General features: G+C 34.9%; 2 protein-coding genes and 1 long non-coding RNA gene across 3 annotated transcripts; 2 read left to right on the forward strand and 1 right to left on the reverse strand.

The window, feature by feature from the left end:
• The first annotated feature begins 1,253 nt into the window (after nt 1-1,253).
• LOC133033908 (uncharacterized) lies at nt 1,254-1,751 on the forward strand. The gene is made up of 3 exons (XR_009685933.1): nt 1,254-1,408; nt 1,492-1,602; nt 1,707-1,751. It is a non-coding gene; the product is annotated as an uncharacterized LOC133033908 (long non-coding RNA).
• A 156-nt stretch (nt 1,752-1,907) lies between these two features.
• LOC133034666 (uncharacterized) lies at nt 1,908-4,070 on the forward strand. Its single transcript, XM_061109949.1, has 6 exons — nt 1,908-2,430; nt 2,695-3,002; nt 3,083-3,271; nt 3,373-3,474; nt 3,554-3,728; nt 3,828-4,070. Exons 1-6 carry the CDS (start codon nt 2,308-2,310, stop codon nt 3,924-3,926), a joined length of 996 nt encoding a protein of 331 aa, XP_060965932.1. The 5' UTR covers nt 1,908-2,307; the 3' UTR covers nt 3,927-4,070.
• Nucleotides 4,071-11,248: 7,178 nt separating this feature from the next.
• On the reverse strand, nt 11,249-11,833 carry LOC133034074 (putative RING-H2 finger protein ATL53). Its single transcript, XM_061109091.1, has one exon. The coding sequence runs from the start codon at nt 11,831-11,833 to the stop codon at nt 11,249-11,251; it is 585 nt and encodes a 194-aa protein (XP_060965074.1).
• Nucleotides 11,834-12,417: the final 584 nt, after the last annotated feature.

Below are 12,417 nucleotides of genomic sequence, written 5' to 3' on the forward strand. Positions count from 1 at the left end.
AGCCGTTGTGCTGCCGAAATTTCGGTAGAATTAGGATAAATCTTACTAAAAAAATATTAATATTTACATCACCCAAAGAACTAATTAGCTATAACATAGTAATAAGATGTTAGGTCACTAAAAAATAATCTAACCATTTGTTATGTTAGCTTACTAATCTAGTGAAAATGGTGACCTTAATTTTAAAATTTCTTTCAAAATTGGAATCAAACATGCCCAAAAATTCATCTTTGCCATAACTAATAAAAAAAATAAAAATAAATCCCAATATCATTTCAATCATCTTCTTTTTGGGTATAATTGATGAGCATTGTAATGATTAGCTACATGGTCCACAACATGTTTAACACTTTACTAAAATCACAATCCTTAAGCTAAAAGTCATTCATCATTACACATAATAATAGTAATAAAAAAAGTTACTTAATTATGGAAGAAGAATACAAATGCAATAACAGATAAAAATAATAAAAGTAAATTAAAGCAAAAAACACATTTCTTATGCTTAAATCATTGACATATAGCTTACTTTATATTGTGGTTGTGAATGCTCCTAAATCATTAACATATTGTTTATGCTTTTAATATTTCATATACACTACTTGTTATATATATAGCTAACTTTGAAGTTTGTTTGTTAATGGTGTAGACATGGCGAACTCGGAATCAGGATCTGATTCGGGAGCAGAAAATGAGTGTCCAACCACAATACCTACACGAGGGCCGACGCAAATGAATGAAATATCCAAACTAATGGATCAGGGCAAAAGAGTGGCCCTCGAAGTTAATGATAAAGGTCAATACTGTGGAAAAAGCTACGCGAAGCTCGTATCCACTCTGGGAGTCAGATGTCGGCAGACAATAGGGTTGGCTTATAAAAATTGGAAAGAAGTCAACCGTACTGCGAAAAATCAAGTTTGGAAAGACATTCAGGTAAGCTATTATTTGTTAGAATTTTGATTTGTTTTTCTATTACTCCAAATGTTGACTCTAACCGTGTTTGTTTTCCTTCAAAATAGACGGGGTTCATTGTGCCGGACACCTTCAAACATGATTGTCTCATCCTAGCTGGGAAGTTAATGAAAGACTTCAAGAATAGGATGACAAAAGACATCATAATGCCCGCGTTGAAAGAGAATGATCCGGGACGACCGGCACAAGTCCCCGAAAAGCACCCGGAGATCGACGCCGCCGATTGGTGCAAATTTGTTGAAAGTAGACTAACTCCCGAATTTCGGTACGCTAATTATATTAACACTAAGATAAACTCTTAAATACAAGTACATGTATCTAATGTATTTTATTGGCATTGTAGGAATTGAGTAAGGTGCAACGTGAACGTTCCTCAAAAATTCAATCCAGACATCGAAGTGGTCGGAGTGGGATGGTGAACGTACGGGAAGCTGTGGTAAGTAATACTAAAAATTTAATGTGCTATAATGTGCTATACAATTTAATTGGTACTCATTTCATTGTTATAACGTTATGTAGAAAAAGGACCTCGAAGTTGCAGATCCTCCCCGCCACCGTGTTTGGATTAAATCTCGCACCAAGAGTAGAAAACTTGTCACTGATTACGACAAGGAAATTGCCGAGAAGATAGTAAGTATATATTAATTCATATACTAATTGCTTGAATATATAATTCAATTAGAGTTAGTGTATATAATTCATATACTAATTGCTTGAATATATGCGTGCATTAGGCTCAATTAGAGGAGAAGCTTAGTCAGGGACAAATTCAGGTCCAGTGGCCAAAACGATATCCTCACGCGGGCGCTCGGGACACCGCAGCATCCCGGACGTGTCGTGGCTGCTGGGTATGCTATTACTTCAAATGTTATTTATTTAGTTACACAAATGAAATCGTTGCTAATTTGCATTTTATGATTTGTAGGTTCCCTGACCAGGGCATCTCAACTGTTCGGCAGGAAGAAAAGGGAAGTGTCTGATGTTGTGGCTCGGCAAGCGAAGGAGATTGAACAATTAAAAGCCGAAGTCCAATCCCTTAAGCAGCAGAGGAACGCTGCCGAACAAGAGGAAGAAGGAGAGGTGGCTGGTGAGGCGTATGTTCCACAACCATACGCTCCTCAGGATGAGGTACAACCACAAATTTATGCTGAGGAGTTCATTTCCCTCAACGACCAAGGTATCCTATACAATTTTGATGACCAAGCGGCCCTTACTCAGCAAGTACATCTCTGCTCTGACAACATCGACAATATTGTGGCCCGAGGGTATTTGTACGAGCATGTGGGTGTGGTCAAAGTTCACTGCCAGGATTACGATGATTCACATGCTCGGATCATGGTTTCAGAAATCCTGCAAGAGGACGCTGAAATCCCAGTCCCACTTGAAGAGTTCAGATATGTTAGGGACGTGTACCAGATGTTCCTTCCTTGGCCTAAACACTTAATTTTAACAACCGAGGTAACTTCTCAACTGAAATTAATTATTAATGATTAGTGGAGTTTGAATATCTTCAATATTCATCCGTAGTGAAGTAGGTTCTGCGAATATATGTGCTGCGGTGGGATGGATGAACAAACTACTGTTATATATGTGTTATTTGTCGTTATACAGCCATGTTCAAAATTTTTGGGATCATTCAATTACAACCGTTATGCTGCCGAAATTTCGGTAGAAATTAGATAAAATTTGATATATATATATATTATGTTCTGTTTTGTTTAGGGTCCACTCGCTCAACCGCCCTCAAGACGTGATGCGTCAAAGGGGAAAGCTCCGATGCTTTCTCCACAAAGCCGTGGTGCACGGGAAGATGAGTTGTTCACGGAAGAGAAGATGGCGTTGATCCCTAATTCGCTGAAATGGATGATTCATGAATTCCTAAGGCTCAAAGATAAACGTGATATAATCACAATTCCTGTCCCCCGAGGATTCATTGCACCGCGTACCCAGATCACGTTATCTGGAGAGGATTTGCAGCAGGTTGCTACGTGTGACTACATCGGCAACCAGGGAATGCTGTTTGGAATGATGTATACTCTTCTTTAATCTAATTAACCTTATATCAAATTATAGTTAAATTATTATAAGGCACTAACACTTTTTTTGGCAGGCACATATGGGAGAGCATCAACGGTCTGAGAAAAATTTTCAAGTTTTACGACCCAGAGCTTCTCACAGTGCATGGGATCAGCGATGAAGAACAGAGTCAGTCTTTTGACGATGCGGCAAGACGATTGGCTAATTGGTTATCATTAATGAACAGCAACCACCAAATGTTCTTTATTCCTTGGAATATCGGGTAAACTTTATTAAATTCTTTAGTGCTAATTGTTCATTTCTATATTATGTCTTCAAATTATTTTTATACTATCTTACTTATATTCCAATATAATTTTCTAGGATGCATTGGACGCTAGTGGTGGTTGCGCCAAAGAAAATTATCCATTTAAACCCTCTAAAAGGCCGCCCAATTCCCGAAGAAATAGAACAAATGATCGGAAGGTAATTATTTAATGACTTCTTATGTAACGAATTTAAATTAACTAACGAATTGAAATGCTAATATAATTTTTCCAAACAGGGCATTCATGTATATAGGGGACGCACATCAGTATCTTGGCCCGTGGCAAGGAATTGCACAAGCAAACTGTCCAAGACAACCTAAAAGCCAAGAATGCGGTTTTTATGTTTTGAAATATATGACTGACATCGTCGCACGTGCCAACCCCAACCGTTACATAGAAGATCAAAAAGCTGTAAGTTTTAATTATTGATCATAGTATATAAATTTTATAATAACAAATATATAATATACATATACATAAACTAATATAAATTTTTAATTTTTTTAACAGTTTGGGGGTAAGAAGCAATACGATCCAAAAACAGAAATTTTACCACTACAGCGAAAGTGGATCGAACAATTGATGGCGGTGATTCACGGTGACGATTGAGGTTCAAAGGTCGAAGAATTTTTCTTCATTATGTAATTTTTATAGATTAACTTGTAATTAGATTTATTAACTTATTAATATTTTTAACTAATTTTACATGTTTGTGTAATATTTAATTATTTTTATGAAATCAAATTATGTTTTTACCCAAATTTAATTACTATTTAATTTAAAATGTAATTAATATATAATTAAATTAAATAAATATGTAATTTAAAATTTAAATAAATATGTATATAAATTAATAAATATAAAATTAAAATAATATAATTAAATTAAAAAAAAATCGAAAAACTGAAATTCGCGTGACCTTTACCGTCGGTTGCTACGCCCCCTATGGCGTCGGTTTTTTGATAGGAACCGACGCCATAGGGACCCCTATGGCGTCGGTTCTTAGCTAGGAACCGACGCCATAGGGGTATATATGGCGTCGGGTTTTATAAACCCTTTAGCGTCGCCCTGATAGGCGTCGGTAGCGAATTTCGCGAAAACCGACGCCTAAAGGGCTTAAAAACCGCCTCTAAAGGGTGTTTTTGTAGTAGTGTAATTATAAACCAAAAGCATAAACATGATTTGTCAAAATACAATGATAGACAATTAAGAGCTAGAGATGAATCACATAACACTATTGTACAAGAATTATGAACAGATAAAATTAAACAATGCAAACTCCCAAAGACTTTCTGAGGGAGTCAAAGCGACTTGCATCTAGGGCCTTTGTGAAAATATCAGCTAATTGTTTTTCAGTATCAACATATTCTAATTGCAATGATTTATTTTCAACAAGTTCCCTGATAAAGTGGTGTCTTATGTCAATGTGCTTTGTTCTAGAATGTTGAACAGGATTTTTGGAAATATTTATGGCACTAGTATTGTCACAAAAAATAGTCAAAACACCCAATTCAAACCCATAATCAATCAACATTTGTTTCAACCACAATAGTTGAGTACAACAACTGCCAGCAGCGATGTACTCAGCTTCGGCAGTGGATAAGGAGATGGAATTCTGTTTCTTGCTATGCCAAGATACTAGATTATTCCCAAGAAAGAAACACCCTCCACTTGTGCTCTTTCGATCATCAGCATTTCCTGCCCAATCTGCATCACTAAAACAAGCAAGATTTGAATTGGTATCTTTCGAGTACCAAATTCCATAATCAGAAGTGCTATTAACATATCTAATAATCCTTTTTACAGTTGATACATGAGATTCCATAGGATTACTTTGATATCTAGCACACACTCCCACACTGTAATGTATATCGGGACGACTAGCGATTAAATACAAAAGACTTCCAATCATGCTACGATAGAGTGTAGTGTCTACCTTTACTCCATTTTCATCTTTTGTTAATTTCAGTGTGGTGCTCATAGGAGTACTTACCTGCTTAGCCGATTCAAGGCCAAATTTCTTGACAAGGTTCTTAGCATACTTGCTTTGAGATACAAATGTACCTCCTTCCATTTGTCTCACTTGAAGACCCAGAAAGAAATTAAGCTCACCAACCATGCTCATTTCAAATTCACTTTTCATTTGATCAACAAATACCTGCACTTCATGGTTAGATGTAGAACCAAAAACTATATCATCAACATAAATTTGAGCAATGATAAAATCAGATTTTATATGTTTGATGAAAAGAGTTTTATCCACACTACCTCTGTGATAGCCATGAGAAAGTAAAAATTGAGTCAACCTTTCATACCAAGCTCGAGGAGCTTGTTTCAGACCATACAAAGCTTTTTCAAGTTTGTATACATGGTCTGGAAATTGAGGATCTTCGAATCCTTTTGGTTGCTCAACATAAACTTCCTCATTCAAAATACCATTTAGGAAGGCAGATTTCACATCCATTTGAAACAATTTAATATTCAGAATACAAGCAATACACAAAAGTAAACGAATTGATTCTAATCTTGCAACAGGAGCAAAAGTTTCATCAAAATCAATACCTTCTACCTGTGTGTACCCTTGTGCCACCAAACGAGCCTTGTTTCTCACAATTGTACCGAACTCATCACTTTTATTTTTAAACAACCACTTTGTTCCAATAACATTTATACCTTTTGGTCTTCAGACCAAAATCCATACCTTGTTGCGAACAAATTGGTTGGGTTCCTCTTGTATTGCATTGAGCCATTCCTCAAAGGTCATGGCTTCCTTCACATTTTTCGGTTCATATTGAGAAACAAAGGAAAGAAAGCTGATTAAGTTAATATACCTTCTGTGAGTTACCATGCTTTCTTCAGGATTTCCAAGGATGAGATCTTTTGGATGATTCAGTTTGACTCTGGTGCTTGGTTCTTTCTGAATAGAGTCAGTGATGATGTTTGGATGAGTCAAGATAGACGGATTCGGTTCTCCGAGTTTCGATTCTGCGGCGACGGATTCGTCATTTGCAGCATCAACAATGGGTTATGCTGCATCAGGATCTGCTGTTGCAACTTCTGGAGGAGTATCCATGAGACTATCTATCTTGGCTTCTGTGGAAAACTCTGAAAAATCTCTAAAATCATCAACAACCACATTAGCTGATTCCAAAACAGTTTGAGTTCTCATGTTATAAACACGATAAGCTCTACTGTTTAAGGAATATCCAATAAACACACCAACATCACTTTTAGCATCAAATTTACCAATATGCTCACGATCTCTATAGACATAACACACACATCCAAAAACATGAAAATGACTTACATTGGGGCGCTTACCTTTCCAGATTTCATAAGATGTTTTTGAGGTACCTGGATGAATAAACACTCTGTTTATTATGTAGCAAGCTGTGTTAATAGCTTCAGCCCATAAGCGCTTTGTCAACTTCTTGCTATTTAACATTACTCTTGCCATTTCCTGCAATGTTCGATTCTTCCTCTCAACAACTCCATTTTGTTGAGGAGTTTTGGGAGCTGAAAATTCATGAGTTATACCTGTAGACTTGCAGAAATCATCATACACAGAATTTTCAAACTCCTTACCATGATCACTTCGAATTCGAACAATTTTCCCAATATTACAACCTTTCTCAACTCTTAATCTCAGACAAAGAGTTTTAAAGGCATCAAAAGTGTCAGATTTTTCTCTTAAGAAATCTACCCAAGTAAAACGAGAGAAATCATCAACACACACAAAGATATATCATTTACCATTCAACCTTTCAACTTGGATTGGACCCATAAGATCCATGTGAAGCAATTCCAATACCTTTCGAGGTATTGATATCGGTTTCACGCTTGTGAGTGATTTTTACTTGCTTCCCAAGTTGACACGGTTCACACTTACCTTCAACTTTCCTTACCAAGCTTGGGAAGACCTCGAACAATACCTCGCATTTGACAATTTTTTCAGTGTTTTTAAAATTAATATGCCCAAGCTTGGCATGCCACGGATCCGTGGTGTTGTTGATAGCCGAATGACAAGTAAACACAAAGGGGTTAGAGTGTAACAGGTATCATTGGATCGAAATCCTTGCAAGATACATTCATTGTCATCATTCAGAACATAACAATGATCACTATCAAAAGAAACAGTAAACCCTTGATCACAGATTTGACTGATGCTAAGTAAATTAGCCCTCAGTCCTTCAACTAACATCACATTCTTCAGTCTAGGTAACCCTTCAAAATTTAGAGTTCCCATACCAACAACTTTTCCAGATAGGCCATTACCAAAAGTGACTTCTCCACATAGCATAGGCCGAATGTTAGTCAAAAAATCCTTGTCGCCTGTCATATGTCTAGAGCAACCACTGTCAAAATACCACATTTGAGATGCAGCAGTTTTATCAGAAAAACCAACTAGACACTTCTTTTTCACCCATATTTGTTTCAAACCTTTATGTTTCTTTTGAGATTTTTTCAAATTATCAAAATAATTAGTTTTAAACAGATTGTTCAACGTGAAACATTTAGGTCTGATATGACCTTTTCTACCACAAAAATGACAAATGGGAACAAATCTTTTTACCAGAGATCTTACCCTTTTCGAAAATCCTGGAGATTTTGCAGCATCAGAAGCTGTTCTTGCTGCCACAGCCGTGAAACCGTTACGGCGGAAGTTTGTAGCCTCAAGGTGATTCGTTGGAACACTAGATTTTACAAACTTCGTGACTCCAGAACTTTCCATTCCATTAGAACCAAGACCTGCGAAACCTCTCTGACCTGCATTCTGAGCTTTTTCAAAAATAGAAGATCCAGGATTAAGCATTTGAACATTTTTCTTAAAGTTTTCAAGTTCCTTCTTTAATAGAGAGATTTTTTCATTTTTATCACAAAAACTTGTCTCATATTCTTTTATTTTGAAATTACACATTTCAATCTGATGAGACAATTTTTTATTCAATTTATTCAACTCTCTATTTTCAGAAGCAACCTGAATCCATTTTTCATACATGACTTTGTATGATTCAGCAAGAGATTCTTCACAGATTTCAGACTCATCTGAATCTGATTCCTCTTGTTTGGTGGTATTATTCAGACATACCAATCTATCTTTCACCTGTGAATCACACAACACATTAGTCATAACAGAGGTTAGGGCAACATTTTCAGCAATATCTTCATCACTTTCGGTTTCATCATCACTCCAAGTGACATTGAAACTTTTCTTATTCTTTTTCAAAGTGTTTGCACACTCAGCTTGAATATGCCCAAAACCTTCACATTCCCTGGCACTGAATTCCCTTTTTGTTAGAGACAGATGGTTTAATGAAAGTATTACCTTTTGAACCTTTCGAAATATTCTTTTTATTTCCCATCTTTTTCATATATTTCTGAAAATTCTTAGTTAATAAAGGAATCTCATCATCGCATTCACTATCAGAATTTTCATTATCAGCAACTTTCAAAGCAATACTTTTACCTTTATCAGCAATGGACTTGGGTTTTTCCTTTTGTTTAATCTGTTGATTTAATTCAAAATTACGTAAGGAACCCATCAATTCTTCCACTTTCATAGTGCTAAAATCTTTAGCTTCCTCCATTGCCAAAAGTTTAGTATCAAACCTTTCTGGAAGAACTCTAACAATTTTTCTCACAAGAACAGAATCATCAAGCTTTTCTCCAAGAGCAAAATATTCATTAGCAATGTCAGATAATTTTTCATAGAATTCAGTTAAAGTTTCATTATCAGACATTCTAAGCTCATCAAATTTAGTTTGAAGCATGATGAATCTAGATCTTTTCACATCAGAAGTTCCTTCAAACTGAGTTTGAAGAATCTCCCAAGCTTCCTTAGCAGAAACACAAGATGATATAAGTTTAATGTAACCCTCACCTACACCATTAAAGATAGCATGCAAGGCTTTGCTATTGTAGGCAGATAGTTTATCATCTTCAATAGACCATTCCAGTTCAGATTTTATAATAGTATTACCTGAAGAATCTGTCTCAACTGGAGGAGACCAACCTGATAGAACCATTCTCCACGCCTTCTCATCTTGAGATTTGATGAAGGCTCTCATTCTAACTTTCCAGTAAGGATAGTTAGAGTCATTAAGCAACGGTGGTCTAGAAATAGAACTTCCTTCTGCAAAAAATGACATTCTAACAAAAACGTTATAGGACCACACTAAGAGTTTAGTGTCCCGCTCTGATACCAATTGAAAAACCGTGTTTTTGCAAATGTCAGTTGTATATACGAAAATATAAAAACTGTAAGCGTTTGCAGCAGCAGAAAGTAATTCTGCTACAGCAAAACTGAACAGGCAGAATATAAAATATTTGCAGAAAAATAAATAACTTGACACAAGAGATTTGTACGTGGTATCAGTGTTCTCCCGAACACTCCTAGTCCACGGGGCCACGCCCAGAGAATGAAATCAATTAATAAAGTATCAAAATTACAAAGACAATTGACTTAAACAAGTTTAGACTCCCTCTAAAGTATTGCCGCAATCCTTTGTAATCCACTTTATGAATCTGACTTCTTGAAACACCTTCAAGCCCGAACTCCCTTCGTCTTTGAAGTGTGAGTGCTTACTTCCTCCCGAAGTAAGGCTTTAACAAGTCTTCTCCCGAAGACCAAGTGCTTACTTCCTCCCGAAGTAAGGCTTTATCAAGTCTTCTCCCGAAGACCAAACTCTTGTTCAGTCAAGTAGTTCTTCACAACCTCTAGGATAGAGTAAGAACAGAAATAGAACAACTAGAACCTAGGTGAACAACTAGGCTCTCACAAAACAAAGAAACACTCTCTTCTCTCAAAAGATAAATGTAAAAAATGAATAATGGAAGAGGTAATTCGAATGGTTGCTCTCTAGGCTCTATTTATAGATCATAGAAACCAAAGAGGCAACCACAAGTTCGAATTAGCAGCTGTACAAAAACTTTCCAAAAGAAACACGATCTGCTACATCAGATTCGGATGCTGACGAAGCAGATCTGCCCAGAAACGGGAAACTTACTAAAATCGGGTCCGATCTTCTTTCAATGCTTGATTCCTGCCAAAAACAGATTAGATATTCTGATTGTATCAAGATACAATCGAAATCAATAAGGAAAAGGCAATAAACAAAGTTTCCCTAAAAAAGACAACTTTCCAAAAGAGAATTCCTTCTCTTTTGAGAAGTTTTCAACAAAGGAAAGTTCAGCTGAAAGTGCAACTTTCCAAACAAGGAAAATGGCAACTAATAACCGAATAAAAGAGGTAAGAATTCGAAAATGAATGCATAGCAATCTTACCCTAAAAAGGAAAAATTATTTTGTCACCTAACTTGCCAAAAAAGGACTTTACAGAAACAATCTCCATTCCATTCTTTTGTTTGGTTGCATATTAAAATGTTAGAATACCATTCCAATAGAATGGTTTTTCTAACATGTTGGTGGAATGACAATTCCACTTTAAAATAGAAAGAAAGACCATTCTAATACATGATGAGAAAAAATTTAATAATTTTTTCATCAATATGTTTTATACATATATTAGATTTTATTCCATTCCTGTTCCCATTCTTATTCCTATGTTTTCATTTCTCCCAACCAAACGCCACCTAATAGTTTATTAGGAAATTAAGGTAATTAGTTTGTGTTATTTTAATAAAAATTGCATTTCGTTTTAATTTTTAATATTTAACATTAATAAAACATAGTTTAATTTTTAATTATATCCGACTATATTTTTGTCATATCAAATTCTTATATGTGAAGAAATAAAAGTTAATATACGTAATGAACACTATAAGAAAACAGAAACTAGAATTTCTTCATATTAATTTGATATTGTCACATGAAATTGATATTTAACTATATTTTTCATCGATTAATAATTAAAATACATTATATATAAGCTTATAAATATAAGAAAACATTTGTTAAGTACCACACGATTATTAAACTATCTCAACTCTACAATTGGGACAAAATTTACTAACTTGCAGCCACTCAACAACACATTGTTTATGATACGCGTGAGTGCATGGTAACTTAGTAGCTTCCGAACCAACCGAAACATCCTCCAAACAAATCGAACAAAAAATTGGATTATCTTTAACCTGAACTTTTTCTAATTTTTCAATTGACTCTTCACTCGACGCCACAAAACAAATAGGAAAATCATCCATATTATAGTCATCATCCTCTTCGTCGTCATCATCATCATCCCAATCAAGTTGAGGTAGTTCATTAACAACGACATGAACGTAAACATCAACACCGACTTCTTCATTTAAATTATTATTGTTCATCATTTTTCTACCGCAATCAATAATTTCATCAATAATAAAAGAGAAAGAAGGAAGATAGACCGCAGCAAACATGTCTTGAATGGTAATTAGGGCTTCAGTATTATTGATATTCATCAATGTTTCGTATGAAATTTGTACAGTATTTTCTATAGTAGTAATTGGATATTCTGTTTCATCATCGAATAAAGGTTCATCGTCTTCTATAGTAGATGGTGAATCAAGATTGAACATGGCATTTAAATTAATGATAAAAAAACGACCAGTATGTGATTCTTGTTCTATTGTGTTTGGTTGAGTATAATTATAGGGTGATATAAAGTAATCGGGATCACCAATGACTTGTGGGGAGCTCATAATTAATTAATCACAGTTGTAGAAATGATTAATTTTGAAAAGAAAAAGTAGTGAGATTAATTTGGGTGATGAAAGTAAAAGGGAACAATTTTAGGGTAAATGTATTCAGCTATATAGTTTATGAACTTAAAAAGAAGATTGAAAATGCATTTGATGTCTCACGGGGTATTTATATAGGTATAAAATTAATTAAATTAAATTAAATTGGTTTATTCGCACTCTATTAGGATTAGGATTTAGGATTCGAACCTTCTAGTTAATAAGTAATTACATATCTTTCGTATGTGTAGATATTTTTACATATCTTTTTCATAGAAAATATCTATTTATATATATAGGTATAAAATTAATTAAATTAAATTAAATTGGTTTATTTGCACTCTATTAGGATTAGGATTTAGGATTCGAACCTTCTAGTTAATAAGTAATTACATATCTTTCGTATGTGTAGATATTTTTAC

The sequence above is a fragment of the Cannabis sativa genome, chromosome 2 (assembly GCF_029168945.1).
Source record: "Cannabis sativa cultivar Pink pepper isolate KNU-18-1 chromosome 2, ASM2916894v1, whole genome shotgun sequence".
Classification (NCBI taxonomy): domain Eukaryota; kingdom Viridiplantae; phylum Streptophyta; class Magnoliopsida; order Rosales; family Cannabaceae; genus Cannabis; species Cannabis sativa.